The sequence below is a fragment of the Stegastes partitus genome, unplaced genomic scaffold, assembly GCF_000690725.1.
Source record: "Stegastes partitus isolate 25-593 unplaced genomic scaffold, Stegastes_partitus-1.0.2 Scaffold755, whole genome shotgun sequence".
NCBI lineage: Eukaryota > Metazoa > Chordata > Actinopteri > Pomacentridae > Stegastes > Stegastes partitus.
The window spans coordinates 47,221-69,963 of NW_007578486.1; the positions used below are offsets into that span (position 1 = coordinate 47,221).

A 22,743-nucleotide genomic window follows, 5' to 3' on the forward strand; every position below is an offset into this window, starting at 1 on the left:
TCGTTGCACTTCCTCTACGGCGGCCGTGTGGTCCAAAAGCAGAGGAGAAACACCTCACAGCGTCGTTTTTGATCTGTGCTCGTCTATCCAGCACCTCGTCAATGACCCGGCATCTTATAGCAACGTAAAGGACCCACACACAGGCAGTGTTTTAGTGAGCTAATGGGCGGAAAGAAGAAGAAGTCGGCGGGGCAGGCGGCCGCTCCGGTGGCAGCAGCAGCAGCAGGAGGAGCAGCGGCGGGCAGGACTGGTGCTGCCGCAGCAGGGACCGGCGTGGCGGAGGAGCCGAAGAAACAGGCAGCAGGCAACAAACCGGCCAAACCAGGCAAAGAGAGCAAGTCTAAAGGTGGGGATACCTGACAACGCAGCAGATTCACCCCACACTGTGTTCACTCCACTTTATTTATGCTGTGTTCAGGAACATCACGTTACCTGCAGTGTTGACCAGCTGCATAGGTAGTCATCTGTCTGGAGTTAGTGATCAGCAGCTATTATGAAATGTAGAATGACTTTATCACACTTATATTTTTACTGTGCTGTTACATAAACTGTATTTTTGTTGTAGCTTCTATGTGCTAACAGTATATTGATTTTTTGACTGATAGGCTTAAGTGTTCTCCAAATTCAATGCCAGACTTTTCATATAGGACCCTTTTGTACTTTCCATACAGTTATTTGTAATTTAGTACGATAAAGAGTAGTATTGTGGTTTGGTTGCTATCCTGATTATGAACAGTTTTCTGGTCTGAGGTCTGGTCTCCTTATGTTTGTTTACCCTGATTAATACTCTGCATTTATCTGCTAACTTTCTCGAGTAGGTAATATTATAGAGTCCTGATGTTAGTATTTAATTTAGTCAGGTAAAACTGCATATACAGTTGTAGGGTTGTAACCTTACCATTTATTTATTTACATTTGTTTTCTAAATACTGGGGGCTCGTCTTGATTGTTAAGGTTTTACAGCTGATGTTTTTTGACTTGTATTTATTTTGCAGTTTTGCATCTGTAGATGTTTTGTTTCTACCTGATCTTATGGATAGTACTTGTAAATAGATGTGAATGTATAACAACATGAGATGCCATCAAATGCGTCCTCTCAAAGAGGACAACATGAATTTGTAAAACCATTGACATGATTGTTTAAACCCTAAGTGAGACACTCATAATATTATTAGACACCAATTTGCAAGGCAAAAGGAAAACAAAATGCATTGCTTCCATAAATGAGCAAATTGTGAGAATATAAATTGTAATCAAGGCCAAAAAAAGTGCCTCTGACATTGTCTATTGCTCTGTTTTGTCCTCATCTCAGCTCCAAAGACCTACAGTCTCGCCAACACCGCTCAGGTTGACACAGGCGGTGTCTCGGACAAATCAATTCTTAAAGTAAGTCTATTTCCGTTTATCAAGCGTGTTTCATGCTGGAAAACATTAGAAATGTTGACAGTGAATGTGATTCGACCCTTTAACTCAGGTTTCCATTCAAGCTGACCTGGAGAAGAAGATCATCAAGCTGATCAACGACTTCAGACAGGAGAATGGGGACAAAGGGCCCATATCAGGCAGACTTACAAGCAAGAAATTGCTGGTAAAGACAAAAATCATCCCTCTGATGCTTCACAAAGTTACTACATATAGATATATTTGGTGCTGTGACAGATTGTTGTATCATGGTTGTTTCCTTCTGAATGTTCTTGCAGGACCTGTACACAGCTCTGCAGAGGTTCAAATTTAAGAGAGAGCACATCGAGGAGGCGATGAAGAGCAGCGTGCTGTACGGAGGAGATCTCCACTCTGCTCTCGACTGGCTCTGCCTCAACCTTAGAGATGGTAACAGAGCTTCAGCTGTCATTTAAACATTGTCATCATAGTAGTTCTTCAAGATGAAACCAAATTTATCTCCTGTTTTACCAGAGGAGCTGCCGGATGGTTTTAGCCAGCAGATGCAGGAGGAGAGTCAGAAGAGCCGGCCTCGATTTCAGCCCGCTGTCCAGCCGAAACCTGAAGCCCAGAGCCCCAAAGCAGCCAACAACACCCGCAAAGAGACATCCAAGGTGTGTGTGTTTACTTGGCTGGTCGGATTTTGAGTTCTGTCACAAAGCTTATAAGTGCGCACGGTGTTTGCCAGGTCACTGAGAAGGATGAAGCTGCCAGCATGAAGGACTGGATCTTAAGATATGCAGAGCAAAGCAGTGATGAGGAAGAGGAGGATGAGGAAGAGGAAGGGGGAAAGAAGACACGCAACCCTGAGCTTGATGAAAAATTTGATCCAGTAAGTACAATTAAAGCAACTTAAAGCTGAGATCTAAATTATTTGTTGTCAGTTAGTGAACTTTATGATTCTGGTAGGCAGACAGCGTCACGCTAGCTGTTTCCTACTGGTTTCAGTCTTTATGCTAAGCTAAGCTAACAAGCTGCCAGCTGTACCTTCATATTTAATAGAAAGATATGAAAGTGGCATCAGTATTCTCATAACTGTGAGTAAGACGGTGAAGGTTTCTCAACATGTTGAACTGTTGCTCAAGATTTCTTTTTTTTTTTAGCTTTTGTATGCAGATAGAAAGTTGTGATAATCTGGTAAAGTAAATAACAGTATGGTGTAGTGATCCAATAATGGTGTCTATTATGTCTCACTGTGTAGAATGACAGGTATTTGATCCTTACTGCTCAACTGTATGACGCTAAAGAAATGGCAGCAGCTGCCAAGACCAAAGGAGACAAAGCGGGTCAGAGGACAGCACAGGACCGGATACGTGTCATCCAGCAAGGTGTGTGATGGTGTTTAAATGTTCTAGAACTTTTGGCTCACTTTCGTCAAATGTGATTTCTTTTCTTACCTCTTAAATTAAACATGTGCAAAAGCAGCAGCTTGTTCATACAATAAATGAAATAATACAACAGAACAAACACCAAAAAAAAAAAACAGATCACGTGTCATTTCTTATTGTGTTATTTAACCAACATTTTCCCGCTAATTTAACAGTGTTTTGTCTTTCTAGAAATGAAACAACTGGAGTCCCACCCTGTGTTCAATCCAGCGATAAAAGTGGTAGACGTGCCTCAAAAAGAAAAGAAAATAGTCCCTGTCAGTGAGGACAAAGAGGATCTCAGCTTCAACTTGTTTGAACAAGCCGAGAAGGCCCCTCCTGCAGAGAAAGGTACCTTCTGATCCAAGCTAGAGTCACAGGTTCTGTTTTTTATAAGATATAGTCAGTATAAAATATAACAAACAGAATATTTAAGGTTTGATAATGTGATGGTTCAAGTTCAATATACTGCATTGCACCACTGTAACAGACGCTGTAGGCATGAAAGTCACATCCACATAACATGAGTTTGTTTTCAAATTCAGAACATTCCCAAAACCTCCTGTTGTACTAGTTTCAAAAGCTGTTTTAAACGGTTCGATGACCTCCTCTTACATGATGTGGCTTAATCTTTTAAACCTCTAGGAGTGTCAGAGGGCACAGATGGTCCAAAAGCAGGAGGGATACAGTCATTTAAGTGTGTATGGAAGAGATTTTTAGGATGGTAATGTGGCACAGACAACATGCCAAACTCACAGCTGAGGAAACTGATACCATAAACCTGACAACTCATCGTTGCATCGTTATGATTAGAGCTGCAACGATGAATTGATCAGGTGTCAGCAGTTCTGTCAGTCAACAGCTATTTTGATATTCGATTGATCAATTTGAGAAAAATTGTAAAAATCCTCTGATTACAGCTTCTTAACCTTGAGTTTCTGGTTTCTTTATTCATCTGTGACAGTAATCTGGATGTCTCCGGGTTGTGGACAAACAAGACATTTGAGGAAGTTGTCTTCGGCTTTTGAAAACATATATCATATTACATTTCATTTAACATTGATCACAATTTTCTGACATCTCACAGACCAAACAACTGATTGATTTATATGGAAAATAATTGACATATTAATCGATATTAAAAATAATCGCTAGTTGCAGCCATGGTAAGACATATTTATGATCCCAGCCATGCTTTCAGGGCCTTCTGAGGACAACCTGCAGTTTTCAGAGGCCTCTGTGTGAGACAGATTTCGTTGCCGACATCTTTGTTGCATTTCTCTATGCAGTTGTGAAAAAGAATGAGCCGAAGGACATTCGCAACTTTGACTACACGGCCCGCAGCTGGACCGGAAAGTCTCCCAAGCAGTTCCTCATCGACTGGGTCCGAAAGAACCTGCCCAAAAGTCCAGCGCCGAGTTTTAACAAAGTTGCTGCTGGTCGATATTGGAGATGCAAGTAAGTATGAGTGTGCCTTTCTGTGGTTCACCCACACAACTGCTGCCACTTTCAGAGGCATGCATTCTGTTGTATATTGCTCTCTGAATAACTGGGAATTGCTAGTTTTTATTTGACATAGCATCCGTGCTGCCTGGACTAAAGCATGTAACAATCAGAAGATACAGAATATGGTGGCAGATGATGTTAGAGATTCTTTTTTTAGAGGCTTATTTAAATATATTGATTTCATATGATGTCTTTGAATGCGTCAGGGTGCGTGTTCAGAGGATTGATGACGTTCTGGAAGTTTGTCCCACCATCCTGACTGAGGACAGCATGCAGGCTCAACATCTGGGAGCCACCCTGGCTCTCTACAACCTGGTTAAAGGGCAGGTAATATGTGTGACATGCAGAAGCCAGCTTGGCCTGCTCCATCTCACATTTTTTGCTCCGGTTGTAGCCATACCTCTGTTCTCCTCGTCCCCTCTTTCGCTCAGTCAGTGCACCAGCTGCTTCCTCCAACCTACAGAGATGTGTGGCTGGAGTGGAGAGACAGCGAGCAGCAGCAGCAGGAAGAGAGCCGCACTGCCGCCAACAAACCTCGAGACCAGTTCATCTCCCGCCTCCTGACCAGACTCAAACAGCAGCAGAACCAGAATCAAGGGCAGGACTCTGAATCCCAGGGACAGCTGGGGCTGGGCGGGGCGGACGATGACGAGCCCGAAGAATCCTGGGAGAACCTGGCCGGTCTTGATATCGGGGAGCGAGGAGAAGAAGTGGAGGACAAGAGTGAGAAAAGAGGAGGGAGGACAGAAGGAGCACTTGAGGCGGCCAGAGAGCTCTTAATGAAGCTGAAGAATTCACCGCTCGCCCAAAAACTAAAGGTAAATACACTTTAGGTTTTCCTCACAGTGCAGTTTGCATTAAATAGAACCATGTGATTGAACGAGGATCCTACCTTCCAAGGCAGAGCGAGAGCAGCTTCCTGTCTTTCAACACCGACATCGCGTCCTGGAGGCTCTGCAGCGCCACCGGGTGGTGGTGGTGGCCGGCGAGACGGGCAGCGGGAAGAGCACTCAGATCCCTCAGTTCCTGCTAGAGGAGCTGCTGACTGGAGGAAAAGCAGCACAGTCCTGCAACATCGTGGTGACTCAGCCCCGCAGGATCTCCGCCATGAGCCTGGCCTGCAGGGTCAGCGAGGAGATGGGCTGCGAGGACGGACCAGGATCTAAGGTGGACATCCGTTTTTGACATATTAAAGCTTGTGTAAAACATCTTGCATATGTGTCTGTGTAGGAGGACTGGATGCACGCTCACCTGCTTTAATGACCGCTTTTCATGTTTATTTCAGTCGTCGCTGTGCGGATACCAAATCCGGATGGAGAACCAGTCCGGTGACTGGACCCGCCTGCTGTACTGTACGACCGGAGTTCTGCTCAGGAAGCTGCAGCACGACAGACACCTCAGCTCTCTGACCCACATCATCGTGGACGAGGTGACGGCTCCTGATCGAACACAGAATTTGCTGATTAAAGAGATTGTTTAAGCTTTGTTTTCACCGTCGGGTTCATATATTCAACTGCATCTCTCTCAGGTCCATGAACGCAGCGTCCAGTCAGACTTCCTGCTCACCATCCTGAAAGACGTCGTAATGAAGAGATCCGACCTACAGCTGATCCTCATGAGCGCCACGGTGGACTGTCACAAGTTCTCCAACTACTTCAACCGCTGCCCTGTTATCAGCATTCCTGGCAGGACTTTCCCAGTGGAGGTAAGAGCAGCAGTTTGTGTTTACTGTATGGAGAATTTCATGTGACTATCTGGTTGTCTTTTTTGAGAGTGGCTACAAGGAAAAAGCTGTACCAAAATACAGACGCAGCAACACCCCTGCTCATGTTGTGTCTCAATTACACAGACAAATTTCTTGCTCAGTTCGTCTTTGTAACTCCTTACAGCTTACTCAACTGATCAGCAGCAGTCTTTGAGCAAAGTCAAGTGTCAAACACAGACACATCTACAGGAGGCCCAGTGGTGGACTGCTCAGTCACAGCCACCCTGTCAGATTTGGTGCAAATTTTAACCCACTTGTGGACATTCCTGCAACCTGGTCACAGCAGGTGACGGGGCAGTGGTCAAAACAGTCAAACGTTAGACATTGAGAGGAACAAAGAATGGAGTTTCAGGACAGTCTGTCAGGATTGCAAGTCTAAACGTGGAACCAGAAAAGGCACCACTTCTTCAGCAGCCTGCATAAACCAGTTAGCATGTATGAAACAGAGTCAAGAAACTCTACCAATGGCTATAGCACAACCAACAACCAAAGATACAGCCAAGGAAACAGGACGTTTTTAAGCTTCTGTGTTTCTGCTTCCAGGTGTTTCATTTAGAAGACATAGTGGAGCAGACGGGATACGTCCTGGAGAAGGACTCAGAGTACTGCCAGAAAATTCTGGAAGAAGAAGAGGAAGTCAGCATCTCTGTCACACAGAAAGGAGGCAAGACTTTGCAGCACCAGGTAATGTTGGATCGTTTTAATAGTTTTATGTCTGGTGTTGATGTGTCAGTTGGGTTCTGTGTTTTGTTTTGTTTTTTGTTTCTCATCATAACATATTCTGGCATCATTTTATTTATTTGTATTTTATCTTATATGTATATTCAAGTTGATCTTGTCTTCATAGTTACCTCAGCAAATGGCCTCATCTCAAGCAACCAGCAGTGAATGCAGTTAGTTTAGAGGTTGTGTTACTGTCTTTTAGCTCTGTTTTTGGTCTCTACCTTCTCCTAGGGAGAGCTATTTGGCTTTTTCAATGCTACAATCACCCCTATGTTTACCAGGTAGCTGTTAACTTTGTTTAACAGAGCTTTACAGTGACCTTTGGTGCTGAACCAAAGTATACGTGCAGCTTAACAATGAACTAAAAGTCAGCGTAAAGCTCTGTAGACTTGAGGAAAGTTGGAGAGTCCAGTGATTATTCTCTGCTCTGCTACTACAAGTGACCCATTTGTTGCATTTTTTTGAATTGTTATATCTGTAAAAGTGACATTTCTCTTTGCAGGACTAATTGTTGTTGAAGGATGCTATCGTGCTTGTTTAATTGAGGTTTATGGTGGTACCTCCTGATTTGTCGACATTGTCTCAAACCACTCTGCTTAACTGACAGAGTGGACTGTTTGTTTGTTTTGTTTGTTTTTTTGTGTGTACTGTAAATTATTCCAGATTGAAGTTGATCTGTGTGCTGCTCTTTGTTCCAGGAGGTGATCTTGAGGGACTCGTCCTCCGGCTGGGACCTCGGCCCCGACCTGGACCACTTCAGCAGCAGGACTCGGCAGGTTTTGCAGTACATGAATCCCAATAAGATCAACATGGACTTGCTTGTTGACCTCATGGACTACCTCGGTACAACACATCAACCAGTCCCAGGCAGCATTAAGTACACAATCATACATGTTTTGGTTTGTGTTTTAAAGGCCTGTATGTGCATTTGTGTCTCCGCCAGATAAATCCCCACAGTTTGCTGATGTGGATGGAGCCGCTCTCGTGTTCCTCCCTGGACTGGCTCACATCCAGCAGCTGTACGATCTGCTCTCCTCAGACAAGAGGTTCCGGGACAAGAACAGGTGATGCACACACACTAGTGAATTATTAATAGAGAAATAATTCACAAATCAATCAATAATAAAAAATACCTGGTAGTTGAACTGAAAGGTTGCCATGGATTTTAAATGTTGGCCCTAAACACACCTGTGGAAAAACCCTAGATAAAGGTGTAAGGCATAAATGGAAAAGCTCCAGCATAAAAGGGAGCTGAAGACCATCAGGTCTGGTCCAAAATAAAAAGAAAGTACTGTAGACCCAAGACAATGTAACACCTGATCCAAAATGTGATCCTCTTGAATAGACAGAACACCAACAAGCTACAGAGCAAGTCCAGAGAATCAGTGTTCAGAGTCACACTGAACATTAAAGTCTCCATGTCTGTGACATACTGAGGACAAAAACAAGGATGACAGTGAGACAATTTACTTTAATACAGTATACACCTCCAAACTTTGGAAACAGGAGAAATGGTGAAGCACATTGAACTCAACCTTTTCCCTCCATCTCACTGTGAGTTTTGTCGATCTTTTAGATACAGGATTGTTGCTCTCCACTCGACCCTCTCATCAAAGGACCAGGCGGCTGCCTTCACAGTGCCCCCCGCTGGAGTTAGAAAGGTACTTTTGAACGTGATATAATAAGACACTGAGAAATACAAAGTTTGAACAATCCAAGAAATGTAGTACGATTCAAGAAAGTGAATTTATAACATTGTATTCATGTGTCTCACACTACCAGGAATTCTTTTGCATGTTTAAACTTGTCGTGGTTTTTCTTCTCTTCTAGATTGTGTTGTCGACTAACATTGCAGAGACGGGTGTGACTATTCCTGATGTTGTGTTTGTCATCGACACTGGGAAGACCAAAGAAAATAAGTAAGTATATATTATGTCGCTTGAAATTCAACTAGTTTTGCTGTTTTCTTTAGAACTAAATCATTCAGTCAGTTTTATCACTTTAACATGTGTTTTATCTGGTTGTCTGTGAATTGATACTAACACAAGACAAAGAGCCAGAAGGCACAACTGCTTTGAACTAACAGTTGCTAATTGGCACAAAACACAAAGTACAGCTGAAACTATCTTCAGTTTTGTAGGAATTTAGTGATTAAATAAAGTTAGACAAATCATAATTTTGTCCTGATGATGGCACTAGAAAACCAGGAAAGAGATCCTGAAGAGGAAGAGCTGAACCAAATATCTGAACCAAATTTCATAAGATAAGATCAGCTTTTATTGATCCCAACATTCAAGACGATGGTGCAGACATGTAGGGAACATCAGTAGAAAAGTTAAAAATAAGCAAGAAATGTACATAAGTGTTGTTGATGTCAATCTTCTGGTTGTGGAAAATAATGTTACTGTAAAGTTTTTCTATATGTAAAAACAACCACCCATTAATATTGCACAAATTCTTCAATTTGTAGAAAATACTTAGAATCTACTGATTCTTCTATATAGCAAAAAATGACATTGTAGAAACTCTTTAAAACTGACAAAATATGGATAATGAACAGGTTTAAATGCATCAATGATGCTCCAGAGTGAAATATAAATAACTGTCCATCATTTGACACATAACAAAAGTTAAAAGTCGTTACATTGTTGCTACAAAAGTCACGACATTATCAGGGAAATTAATATTTTACCTGATTTTATGGCAGTTCAGTCACTAGTTGCTGAGAATGAGAGATTTCATTCAGAGACATAAAGATAGGCTGACCACAGATCACATTCCCCACCGCTAGGAACATACCAATAGCATGAATAGTAGTGACTGTAATTGGAAAACATAACTGAAGCTGTTTGCAGGTAGACTTATCTCTGTTCTCTTGTGTCGTTCAGGTACCACGAGAGCAGCCAGATGAGTTCTCTGGTGGAAACGTTTGTTTCCAAAGCCAGCGCGCTGCAGAGGCAGGGGAGGGCAGGACGTGTTAGAAACGGCTTCTGCTTCAGACTCTACCCAAAGTACAGGTGTGGAGTTCATCATTCACTGTGTGGAGATGTGGATGGAAGCAAGAACACAAATGATTCTCCATTAGATGTAGAAGATGTATTCCAACAGCCAAGTCACACAACAAAACTGCATTCCTGTTTTAATTCATGGCTCTTTGGCTTCAGGTTTGATGCCTTCATGGATTACTCCATTCCAGAGATTCTGCGGGTCCCACTGGAGGAGCTTTGTCTGCATATTATGGTATATAAGTCACTCTCAGTCACACCTCAAGAGTAGGAATATACACAAAGGCAAACACTTTTCCTCCTGTCTGGTAGAAATGTCAGTACGGCTCCCCGGAGGACTTCCTGAGCCGAGCACTGGACGCTCCACAGCCCCAGTCGGTCAGTAACGCCGTCAACCTGCTGAGGAAGATCGGAGCGTGTCACCCCAGCGATCACGTCCTCACCCCTCTGGGACACCACCTGGCGAGTCTGCCGGTCAACGTGAAGATCGGAAAGATGCTCATCTATGGAGCCATCCTCGGCTGCCTGGAGCCCATAGTACGTCCCTCTGCCTTGTTCCTCCAAAAACAAACACTCTGATCATTTCTAAGTGTTTGACAGTTACATCTTAGTACTACAAGATTTATTCATTTTAGATATTTCAAACCATTACTAGCTTCTTATATTTTGTGAAAATTAACAAAAGACTTGTTTCAGGCGACCATCGCAGCAGCCATCACAGAGAAGTCTCCTTTCTCCACACCAATGAATAGAAAGGAGGAAGCTAACCTGGCTAAAGCTGCGCTGGCGTTAGCCAACTCTGACCACCTGACCATATACAACGCATATCTGGGGTACGGACCAGTCGGAAAACGTTCAAGTGCTTGACTGTTCTGTTCTGAGATCGATCGCGCACAAATATTGAGTTATTACCACTGAGATGTTTTCAGTGGAGACATTAAAACGAATAAATCAGTCATGGAATCTGTAGATACTGAAGAGCCATCCTTTTATGATAACCTTAGTTGTGTTTTCATGACCTGTCACGAGACAATATACATCTATAAAAAGCTAGTGGGGCTGATGCAACAGCGGCAGGAGGCTGCTTAGTCTATTTTTAGGCATTTCTTTTTGTCACCGTCAGCAATCGTGTAGCAAATACTGTCACTGCTGCTAATCAAAGTAGCTACAAAGGTCATTGTCTCAAATTGAAAAGCTTGAATGATTTATTTTTTAAGCAGCTATTGCATGAATCAAATTCATCCATTTGGTTCTCTTTCATCATTTAATCATACAGCATTGCTAAGAGTTATTGTACAATGTGCAGGAAGGTACAAACAAACATATAATTCAAATGTTAATGAATTCATGTTGTCGTAAATAATTGTAGGTTTAGTGTCCTGATTGGTTTTCTGTCCATGTTTGACTGATGAGAGTGTGGAAAATGTGTTTAATTGAATCCCATATGGTTAAAAAGGCCTTAAAAAGTCTTAAATCTTATTTGGTAAACACTGAAGAAATCTTGGAATATTTGCTGTCTATGTAAACAAATACACATAAACAGTTGTTATTAGTTGTTTTTGGTCCTTATTTGATAGATGTAGTAGAGACAGATGGGAGAAAAGACAAATAAAGCTACCACTTCACTCAAAAACAAACATTTTGGGGTATTTAAACAAATGATCAGTGTCAGGATTCATTTCTCATGACCTCCTTTATTCTTTTAGGTGGAAGAACTCACAGACGGAGGGCCAGAGAACAGAAATGTCCTACTGTAGGAAACACTTCCTCAATCGAACAGCTCTCATTACAATAGAGGTAACATGTCACATCTACGTACATTCTCATCTAGGATTCACTCATTTCTGTCTAATCCGTCGTGCTTGACTCCGTCCTCCCCACAGGATGTGAAGCACGAGCTGATGAAGATGATGGAGCAGGCGGGTTTCTGGTCGTCTCGCTCCTCCTCGTCTCGCTTGAAGCAGCAGCAGCAGCAGACGTCCTCGCTGTCCAAGCAGCAGATCTCCATCCTGAACGCGGTGCTGACGGCGGGGCTCTACGACAGCGTGGGCCGAGTCCTGTGCACCCCGTCGGTGGACGTGCTGGAGCGAGTGGCCTGCACTGTGGAGACGCCTCAAGGAAAGGCGCAGGTCCACCCCTCGTCTGTTAACCGCAACCTGCAGACACACGGCTGGCTGCTGTACCAGGAGAAGGTATGGATGGAGGATGCTGGTGGTCTTTTTATCTGTATTTTGCACTTGTGTTTACAAATGTTGGTCCCCACAGGTGAAGTACACGAAGATCTACCTGCGAGACACCACTCTGATATCGCCTTTCCCCATGCTGCTGTTCGGAGGCGACATCGATATTCAGCACAGAGAGAGACTCATCACTCTGGACGGATGGATCCACTTCCAGGTCAGACATCACAGAGAGTTATTGTGGGATTTGGTTCAGTGTGGCATCAAAACTTTCCATGAATTCATTTGTCATCTCCTTTTCTGTCACTTCCTGTAGCAGCAGCAGGTGTGTTCTGACAAACTTTACTTTGTAGGATGATAGATTGGATCTTCTCTTGTGTCTGTTACATTTCATTTGTGATGCTCTTGAGAGTAAAAGCCTAGAAAATATCACATCAGTCTAGTTCTTTACGGTGTCATCAAACTGATATTGAACTCTCACTATTAGTCTACGAAGCTGCAGATGGTTTAGAACTAAAATACATTTCTGATCAGTCCAGACCTCACAAGTCTACCTACTGTCACCAGAGTCAAAATCAAACATCAGATTTTATTCTCAACATATCTGGACCAAACTCCCAGAAAACTTGAGATCTGCTTTAAATCTCTTCTTTAAAGTCAGAGATTAAATCGCCGCTTTTAATTACATTTAATTTGGAACAATTTATTCCCATCTTGCGCTGCACTGTAATTTTATTCTCCAGTTGAATCTGTTTTATTCTGTTTTGACTCATTTATATCTTACATTATATTTTGCTCTTTTTAAATTGGGGTTCTATAAAGATAAACTTTCTCTACTTTCACTTTTAAAGGCTCCTGTGCGGATCGGTGTGATCTTCAAACACCTGAGGAAACTGATGGACTCTTTGCTTGAGAAGAAGTTGGAGAATCCTCGGATGAATCTGGAAGGTAAACCCAGGAAACACAGTGACAGTTTTCCCTTTAAGTCCTGGTAGTGTTCCTCCAACAACCAGTCAAGCTGCAGTTTACATTCATGTCTGTCTAGACTTGTGACCTTTTGACTATACACTTTCATCACTCCATCCATCACTTTATACTATTGGACATTTGTGTGAAGTGTTGTCACAATTGTAATTATAAATTCTTGTTTGCTGGATCTCACTGTGTCTGTCTCTCTGTAGGTGAGACGACCATCCCGGTGATTCTTGATCTGATCAAATCGGAGCATGCTGTGTAACAGCGAGCCGCCACAGGTTGCTACTGAAGAACGACCAACACCTTTTCTTCCATGATCAACTACAGCTACTATCAGCAGGCTTCTGTCTTCAGTTGTCCTGAAGGACTTCAGTACTCAAGATAAATGCCTGCAGACACACTGTCACCCAGTGGACAGATGTGGTGTCCGAAAGATGAACTGGTGCTTACCAGGAACTCTTAACTCACATTGAGGAGGACTGTATAATATGAAATGCATAAAGAGATGCTAACATTTAAAAGGACAAAACAAATAAGATAATGATGATGCCAAATGTGATGGAAATAAAGCTCTTTGTTTTTATTTGAAATGTTCATTGTGTCATGGTTGACAGTGAAAATAAAATCTTCAGTATTCTATTCATTATGTATCACATTACATTGTGTACATGAGGGGTATTGTTGGCTTTTTTTTTGACATATTTGAACAAGCAAAGGTTTGATCCTCTTTGAAACAGTACCTACAGATGAAGGTGACATACTCAAACAAATGACATTCTTCAGTTCTATAAAATCAAAATCAGTAGATCTGGACTAGGTGCTAATTATTGGAACATCCTTAGAGAGTGACAGGTTGAGCCTGACTTATTTAAACCTCTGCTATCTAGGGTCTGCTTTTCTAGTTGCTACTGAAGTGTGTGGTGTCATCATGCCAAGATTTACAGAGCTCTGTAAGGCCTTGAGGATAAAAGGTTGTGGGTGCCTGAGTCTGGCAAGGGATCTGATAAGAACAGTAATCTGAGATGAATCACTTATCTTAGTAAATCTTTACATTGTTAGGAACATGATCCACAAGTGACGTAGATTCTAATGACAGTTTGTCCAGGATCGGCCCAAGAGCAGAGTGTTTGATACAGAAAGGAGTCCCCATGAGCTATAAAGCTTTATCACTGGGTCTGCAGGTATCTGTTGTAGCTTCTGGTGTCAAAGTTCTGCCTCTACAATCAGAAGGAGACTGAACAAATTTTACCTGTACCTGAGACGCAACAGATTCAGCTGTACAATAAGAATATTAGAACAAAACTGCAATTTGACAGCAAACTTACAGGCAAAGACCAGGCTTGCTCTGAACAAATGAATCAAAGACAGAGTTGTTTGGCTTCAGTAAAAGCAGATATGTTCTGTGCTGACTTAAAAACAACTGTCCAAAAATTGAAGTTCAACCAGAGGTGGAGCCTTTAACAAGATTATGAAGCTACACACAATAGATCTCATTGCATAAAAAGAAGAAATGTAAGGTTGTGGAAGAGTACATTTAAATACCATTAAATGTTGTGAAGGGAATTGAAACAGGCAGTATATAGAAGAAAACCCTCAAACTATTTTGGAATTTTGCACTAAAGAACGTTGAAAAGTTTCAACAAGCTGATGTCAGAGATAATGGACTGCTATGGAAAATGTCAACAAGAAGTTACATCTGCTAAAGGGGACGATACCAGCTCCTGAGTGGACTTACTTTTTCAGAAGAATATCACATTTATTTATGTTTTTGTTGAATAAATGACTGAAAAAGCAAATTGTCCTTGTTTTGTTCAAGAAAGCCACCTTTATTTGTAGGCACTTTTTGGATCAAATGTTTGCTTGTTCAAATATTTAAAAAAAAAAAAAAAGAAAATTCCCATGAGATGTCCTTATTCATTCACAGTTGTACATAATAACAGGTGAGAATAGAACATTACACCATGTTAAAGATGTAATAACACAGTTTAAATTGGTGGACAAGGTTTGGACTACTGTCAACAGAAAAGTCTGAAGAACAGAAAACCAACACCAGGATCAATTAGAGAATCTTTACTTCTGGAACTTCAAATGCAGCCAAATTTTGTAGCATTTCTTTTTACAAATTGTGCATTTTTTTGTATAAATAAAGCAAAATTAAAGTGCAAAATTTTCAACAAAACTCCTCCAGTGATCATCACACATGCATCTGACTGACCGGAATGTCACCATAAAACTTGACAGTTCACTGAAGAATTAAGAAAACAGTGTGTTGCAATTTTGTAAGCGACCCTTTCCAATCACAGGATTGCTGTCAGCTGACACGCGACTTTCACAACATGGAGGAAATGAAAACAAGTAAACAGATGAAAATTTGTCCTACTTTGTCAATCTCTATTTTAAAACGCGATGATTTGGAGAAATAAATACGAGGCTGAAAGATGTAGTTATGTAGAAGAAAAGAGCCCTGCGTGACACACACAATAGTAACTACCAGGCTCTGTGTAGGAGTTCATCCAGTAATTAGACAGATGTCACTGTTTTCGGTTTGTTTAATCACTTTTATGTGTCAAGTTCAGCAAAATATGAATCAGAAATCCCCTTTGTAGCCTTTTTTAAATTTGAAAAATACATACTTTTGGATTATTTTAATATTTTTTCTCCTTAAAATAAAATAAAGACATTTCCTATACTGTTTATAACACAGTGATATGTTCAAAACGCCACACAACCTCGCCTTTAACTCCTTATGCGCACAGTTATGACACAAACTTTGCGTCTGGTATGAACTTATGTTTACAGGAGCTCACAAAGGAGGAAGTAATGACATGTAGTCGGTAAACTCGCTGTCTGTGCTGCACAACATGTACTATATGTCCTCAGGCAGATCTGTGTGCGTTAGTACTGGATAAGACTGTAGCCGGCGTCCTGCACCGTGGCGTAGACTGCATCTGCAATAGAGACAAACAGAAAAACAGAGGAGATTTTAGGCATGAAGGCACACGATCAAACAACGAAAAACACCTTCTGTTTCACACAAACGCTGAGCAGCCGCTACACTAAAACCACCTACATGAATGACACCAATCATCCCGATACATTGCAACGTTCTGCTGGGAAACTTGGGTCCTGGCACTCATGCTGATGTCACTTGGACACCTAAACATTGTCACAGGCCAAGCGCACAACCCTCATGGCAGCAGACTCCCCCAGCAGAACAACGCACACTGCAAAAACTACTCGAGGAACACGACCAAGAGCTCAAAACATTGACCCGACCCTTCTAACTCCCGAGATCTCAATCTGTCCTCTCTTCTACACATCGGCCATAATTCTTTTAGGTCTAGTGAATACATCAAGTTCATCATACACAACACTTCTACTGTTTTTGGCCTTAACTCCTTTCACTTTGCATCAGCTAATGAAACACCCTCAAACTTGCAACTGTGACTCCACTCACCACCTTCAAGCTTAAAATCCAACAGATTGTAGTTGACTGTTGCTCCTGCTGATCACGCCAGACTTCACTTGCACACACACTTATATATAAACACACATTTTCTTACACCTCATGCACATCTTTCCTCACTCACATGCATATGTTCCCATACTTCTTCTATGCTATGTTCATGTGTCTATTTGTGTCTGTAATTTACATGTACTGTATTTGAAGAGTTCATTTGCAAAAACAGATAACTCCATCTTGATAAACCTTCAGAAAACCCACTTTTCCGTCGTCTACCTAAGACAATATCAATCAAACTTGTCATTTCTACTGAGTCAAATCCACTCAACTTCAGTTTGATTAATATTATTTCTAGAAAACAACAACAAAATAAGTTTGGAGTTATCTCTTTTTGTATATGAACTCTTTGTTTGTTCCTGCTGGCGCCTCTTGGCTAGGTCATGTTTGCAAATGAGAACTGGTTCTGAAACTTTTTACCTGTTATAACAAAGGTAAAATAAAAAAAAATAAATGATCAAGCATCTGTGGAAGCCGCTGGAACAAGTCTAACCTACGGAGGGTCCATCCCACAGCCCACAGGACCCAAAGGATCCTCACCCCCAGAGGTCCCACAGCTGTTTTGGCGGCACAAGGGAAGCCCACACAACTTCAGGCAGGCGGTTTTTGTGTTGTGGCTGACTGGTGTGTTGACATCGCTGATACGGTACATTTGCAGTAATCAAAGTATGATATGGAGTAAACCTGAGATAGCCGCCTGCTTTGCCCGGTTGGTAATTCTAACTTGACTGCACACTTTACTGAAGCTGAAAAGGAAAACGTACCCTGACTGTTTTGTGTTGGCTCAGGTGGTGGCCGCCCTCTCCTGTAAATTCACCAAAACAAGGAAAATAATCAACACTGTGCCTTTAGTGCTCTATAAAAGTAGCAAAGAACAGGAATGAAATCAAAAACAGACAGATTTCTTGTTTACCTTGTGATTGGTGGAGGCTGCCGAGAGGGAGGAGCTACAATCGGAGACCTCTGACCACTGTAGAAGTTCTCATACAAAACAGCAGCTGTCAGAGAGGAAGATGGACACTGTTCACATAAACTGCAGAAACAGCGTGTGCTTGTGCATCATCTGATAATCACGTCCCCCCCGTTGCATTCCAGCGCCGGTTAATTGTTCATGGCACGATATTGTCACTGAATTGTTGCTGCATTCACACCTGCCGGTTTGTCGCCGGTCCGTCTGAGGTTTACAAAGTGTTCGATATCTTCCTGGATGTCACACTGCTCCAGCGACTTCCTCACTTCCTCATACAGCTTCACACACACATGCACACAAAGGGACAGAAATAATTAGGTCAGAGTCTAGTTAATATATGACTTTGGAGATAGAGTTAAAAGTTTGTCCTAGGAGGGGTTTTTTTAAACTGAGGTTAAAAATAACCTGCTTTGATTGTTTTTTTTGGCCACTTGCATACAAGAACAAGTTAGAAACACAACACTGATATACTTTAAAAAGTTGATATCGCAAATGTCTTAGCACCTGTTTTAACACCCATTCATTCATTTAGTATCGGGTTTGTGTTCATTTGATGAATGCATGTTCAATATTTACTCTCCTTTGTTTGTTTGGGTCTCTGGCAACTCCTAATGGAAACGTCCTTAGCTGCTAAATGCTCCATTATGTTCGGCTGATAATCATCTGCTGTTTGGTTCGAGGCTGATAGTGAACACTGGGTTTATCAGAGCTCTTTCACTGAAAACAGTTAGTCAGAACAGCGAGAGAGCTGTAAAGTTACAGGCTGTAAAACCATAACAATGAGCTAAAAGACAGTAAAACGACGTGATGAGGCACCACTTACACAGTTTGCATGCTCATTTGATAGGTTGTTAACTTTTTCTTGCCGTTCTTTGCTCCTGTCACATTTTGACTCACTGTCGGCTGATTTTTCTGAATTGTAAAGTTTTACAGCTCTAAAGAAACAGCATGACCATGTCTGGAAGTAGAGAAAACTCAATAATGTCTATTTTAAATAAAGAAATCACAAAAAATTAGAACATTGANGTTTGTGCTGTTTTTCTATTTTGTACATACCTGCATCTCTCATGTAATGGATCTCGTCAAAGACGACCCACGCCACTTCCCTCATGATCTCAGAGCCCCTGTACAGCATGCTCCTCAGGATCTGGGGTAAAAAAAAATAAAAAAAAAACAACAACTATATCACATCAGAACAACCTCTTGGCTCTGTCGCTACTCGCCAGCTGGACACTGAATCTGCAGTACACTTTTTAAAAAAAACAAAAAAACATTCTCCAATAAGGGTGATATCTACTATATATTATAATGCCTCCAATCCACACAAAACTGTCCTACCTCTGTCGTCATGACAAGACAGGAGGCCGTGGGGTTGATGGTGACGTCCCCAGTCATCAGACCCACATCCTGGAACTCTTCGTATATCTCTCTGTACTTCTGGTTGGAGAGAGCCTTGATGGGGCTGGTGAAGATCACTCTCTGCTTCTCTCTGAGAGCCAGTGCAATGGCATATCTGCAAGAAGATGATGAAGAAGTAACACGGGCTAGACCACTTAGCTGTCAGGAATGTATTCTGAGCATTATCAGATGCTGAAATGAAAACAACAACAACAACAGTGATTCCTTAAATAGTGTTGTGTTTATTGAGAATACTCACTCAGCACAAACAGTTTTGCCAGCAGATGTGTGCGCAGACACAAGCACAGACTGGTTGTTGTCGATACATAAGATGGCCTCACGCTGGAACGGGTCAAGAATAAAAGGGTACTCCTGCAAGACAAACAAGATGCATCAAAACAAAAACAACAAAAGCGTGACGCAAGTTCGTGTAAATTCACAAACACAATGCAGTGCTAAAGGTATTTATCTAGATTGTTTTCTCCTGACTAGATCCTTTTATGTGTTGTATCTGCTCTCTGATGTACGTTGCTTTGGATAAAAGCGTCTGTGAATGAAATTGTAGAATTGTAGGTGTGATAACATGAAAGTACATTTCTTTTAGAAACCACGTGATGCTGTTACAAAGTGAAGAAAATGATTCCAATAATGAGCCACCATACATAATAGAAAATGCATTACCACAAAGAATTTGAAACAAAATGAAAAAAGTGTTTTCCCCCGACACTGTCACAAAGTGTTTGTTCAAAGGGAATCGCTGGATTTGTTTCACTTCTCTCTGTAATACAATATGGTAAGGTCTTGACCTTACTGTGTAAAGTGTCCTGAGATGATTCATGTCGTGAATTAGTGCTCTATAAATAATACTGAATTGGATAGTTGGCAAACATCCAACACTGAACAAAGTAAATTAACTCCAAAAGAGAACTCTGACATTCAAAAGGCTGTTATACCTTGGCTGCTTTCCCCACACGTGGTTTCAGCGGTTTATATTCATCACTGGCAGGCAGAGCAACCTGTTAGGAAAAGGCAGACATTTTGACATGTCAAAGGAAATCAGTCAGGTAACAAGTGACCAATAAAAAAAAAAGATACACCAAATACATCAAATGTGCTTTCTTTACCTCATGTGAGCATCCTTCCACAGTTTCCACTTGCTCCACTTTCACTTGAGGCATAAACTCTGCAAGACTGAAATAAAAAAGGAAAAGACAACTAAGTATCTCCAACAAATAATTCACCCACCAACACTGAAAATAATCAATTGATATGACAGCGTATGAAAGGAGATATGTTTCCACTCAGAGAGCCACTCAGTTGCCAGTTTATTACATACACTTTGCTAAAACTGTAGATCAATACTGAGTGTAGTCTGAACACTACCGACCTTTCAGTGTAACAAAACACCATCGAAAAAAAGCACCACAAGCCGAAGCCTCCAAGATGTCCATGAAAGCTTTCTAAAACAGTGTAAACAAACCATAGTGCTCTCATCTTCATGAGGTTTTACAAAACTGTTGCACTGAACTGCATTGGTGCCAGAAGTAGGACTTAAGAAAAATGATCCAGCAATGCAATAACCCCTGTTTCACATAAAAGCACTGCAATCTGAGACTAGACTGATTGAATAACTGATTAGTAGATCTATGGAAAAATAATGATTAGAAACCATTTTGTTTAACTGATTAAAATGTTAGCATCATATTGTAGTCAAGAAAAAGTGAAAACATTTCTAGTTATCTATGAAAATTTAAAACAGTTTCTTAAAAAAAAGCATCTTCTGTTGATATCTGTTTTTCAGAAAACATAAAATAACACTAGACATTCCTTGGGGCTTGACACTCTTGATAAACTAAACCATTTCAAAATCATTTAATAATCGAGATAAACATGCAAGTTTTTCAACCCCACCATGATGTCCACATGCTGTTTTTAAATGCTAAAAGACATCATGAGCAACACTAGCGGTCAACAGAATGTCCAAGTATTTCTGCCTTGAAACAGTAGCACACCAATGACTGTCTCAAAAACACAGATTCACACATTCAGGGTTTCATACAAAACAAACCTAAGTAACCAATCCTGTAAATTTGAAAGTTAGGGCCTCCTGTATCTATATTCTTTAAAATTGGGTTTCTGGCTTGAACATGTGTTTCTGAACTACTCCAATATTTCATCACTGTGTAGTGTATGGAGTGCATGGTGTGCTGGAGCTGCTGTGAGAGACGACAAAGGCAAGAACTAGAACTAGGCCCAATCCCAACCTTTGAACTAACAGACTTTGAGGTCCTACCCTGTTTAGTGCCTGAGGATTTAAGGCTGTTAAAAGTCAAATAGTCAGGTGCACAAGGGCTCTGATACAGACTTTCTAATGCTTTAATGCACCCTTTCTGTAAGTCTGTATATCTGCAGACTTTGCTGAGGGACCACTGTGCCTATAGGTCACAGTAATATTGGCGATATATAAATATGGCTGTCCTGCCCCCACGCAAAATGTACACAAACTAAGAGTGAATAATGCAGTAAAGAAAGTCCAGAGGAAGGTTATCTATCAATGATAACATCTGGCTGCTTGCAGGGTCCATTTATTGCATACTTGTGGAGTTGTTTGTATAGTCAGTTAAATGTCTGCGTTGGATTTTACATATGTTCATGGTTTACCTGACTTTTGGTAGTTTGCTAAAATGAAACACTAACATCACAAACACGGAGTGGTCAACTGAGCAGCTTTTGACAATACAAATGAAACGCGAGTCAAAAAATCACTTTTCCTTTCTTTTTAAAAAAAAACCTGGGACATGTTGTTTCCACACAATGTGTGCTGTTGGGATAGGGGGTCCCATTTCTCTGTTATATATAATTTCAAGCCCTCACAAACTCACATACTACAGCTGTAATGCCAGTTAGGTGTATGAGGGTATAAATCTCAGAAGTTATGGTGGAGATTGGGACTGTGTTTTAGGTTTGCATTTTCTAGAGAAAGCAACAGCATAGTATTACATCTAGGACATTTCTAGCTAGGAAAAAAACGAGGTAAAATCAACAACCTGAGCAGACCTGTTGGTATTTTTCTGAGCAAGCATTTTAATTTGCTTTATACATATTTGAGTAGTTTAATGTACCAGCAACTGATAACAACGCTTGAATAACTGTTAATACAGTTAAAGATAGACAGTATTTTCCAAAGGAGCATAAATTTCAACATTGCTCATAAACCTGCAAGTGACTCTTCACCAACAAGTCCAGTTAGCATTAGCATCCTGCACAAGCACAATAAAGCTGCACTTGAACTCACTTCAGGTCATTAGCTGAGACTGTCTCATGTCGAGGCTTCTTCCCAAACACCACATCATCTTCACAGTCACCTTCTGCCTCCCTCTTGCCCCGGGTAGATGGACCCGAATCCTTTTCGGTGCCATCTTTACCTTTATCTTTCCTGGAAAAGCGAAGAACACAAGCAAACAGTTGTTAGCCGAGCTGCCTGAACCTGAACGTCACACCGGCCGTCAGCGCGATACTTGCACCTATAAACTTTACAGTCTCACAGAAGAAGCGGTTAAACGGTATTTGTAACGTACCACCTGTTAAACGTAACGTTTACCGGCACTATGAGGGTGTTTCTCCGTTGTTTAACGGACAAGTTAACCAGCTAACTAGTTAGTCGGTTAGGACTGTTTCGCTGACTGCACGCGCACACATGATGCTGCGTTCAGGTTCCCTGGTCGACAAAAGTTGCTAATTTCAATCACAAAACTTCAGTCCACGAATTAAACTTACCCTGTTTCTGTCGCTACACCGGCGGGAGTCTTTTTATTCGCCGTAGCTTGTTGTTCATCATCAAACACGCTGAACAAACCGTCTCCAAAGGGATCCGCCATGTTTGTTGTCGGCACG

At 41.4% G+C, this 22,743-nt stretch overlaps 2 protein-coding genes and 1 long non-coding RNA gene across 3 annotated transcripts; 1 reads left to right on the forward strand and 2 right to left on the reverse strand.

Annotated features, from left to right (window-relative positions):
- Positions 1 to 20: 20 nt before the first annotated feature.
- On the forward strand, positions 21 to 13,551 carry dhx29 (DEAH (Asp-Glu-Ala-His) box polypeptide 29). Its single transcript, XM_008291682.1, has 28 exons — positions 21 to 346; positions 1,313 to 1,386; positions 1,475 to 1,588; positions 1,701 to 1,830; positions 1,915 to 2,054; positions 2,129 to 2,272; positions 2,642 to 2,768; positions 3,000 to 3,158; positions 4,097 to 4,265; positions 4,520 to 4,640; positions 4,745 to 5,131; positions 5,214 to 5,480; positions 5,599 to 5,742; positions 5,842 to 6,018; positions 6,622 to 6,762; positions 7,500 to 7,644; positions 7,745 to 7,865; positions 8,378 to 8,462; positions 8,632 to 8,720; positions 9,690 to 9,818; positions 9,966 to 10,041; positions 10,119 to 10,343; positions 10,503 to 10,639; positions 11,513 to 11,603; positions 11,690 to 11,998; positions 12,072 to 12,203; positions 12,838 to 12,934; positions 13,168 to 13,551. Exons 1-28 carry the CDS (start codon positions 163 to 165, stop codon positions 13,221 to 13,223), a joined length of 4,170 nt encoding a protein of 1,389 aa, XP_008289904.1. The 5' UTR covers positions 21 to 162; the 3' UTR covers positions 13,224 to 13,551.
- A 1,215-nt stretch (positions 13,552 to 14,766) lies between these two features.
- LOC103364532 (uncharacterized) lies at positions 14,767 to 17,729 on the reverse strand. Its single transcript, XR_520550.1, has 4 exons — positions 17,633 to 17,729; positions 17,395 to 17,479; positions 17,246 to 17,286; positions 14,767 to 15,909 (listed from the first exon to the last, which is right to left on the reverse strand). It is a non-coding gene; the product is annotated as an uncharacterized LOC103364532 (long non-coding RNA).
- Positions 17,730 to 18,378: 649 nt separating this feature from the next.
- LOC103364546 (superkiller viralicidic activity 2-like 2) lies at positions 18,379 to 22,727 on the reverse strand. Its single transcript, XM_008291696.1, has 8 exons — positions 22,627 to 22,727; positions 22,145 to 22,285; positions 19,974 to 20,040; positions 19,803 to 19,865; positions 19,109 to 19,221; positions 18,790 to 18,964; positions 18,508 to 18,598; positions 18,379 to 18,386 (listed from the first exon to the last, which is right to left on the reverse strand). Exons 1-8 carry the CDS (start codon positions 22,725 to 22,727, stop codon positions 18,379 to 18,381), a joined length of 759 nt encoding a protein of 252 aa, XP_008289918.1.
- Between the last annotated feature and the right edge of the window lie 16 nt (positions 22,728 to 22,743).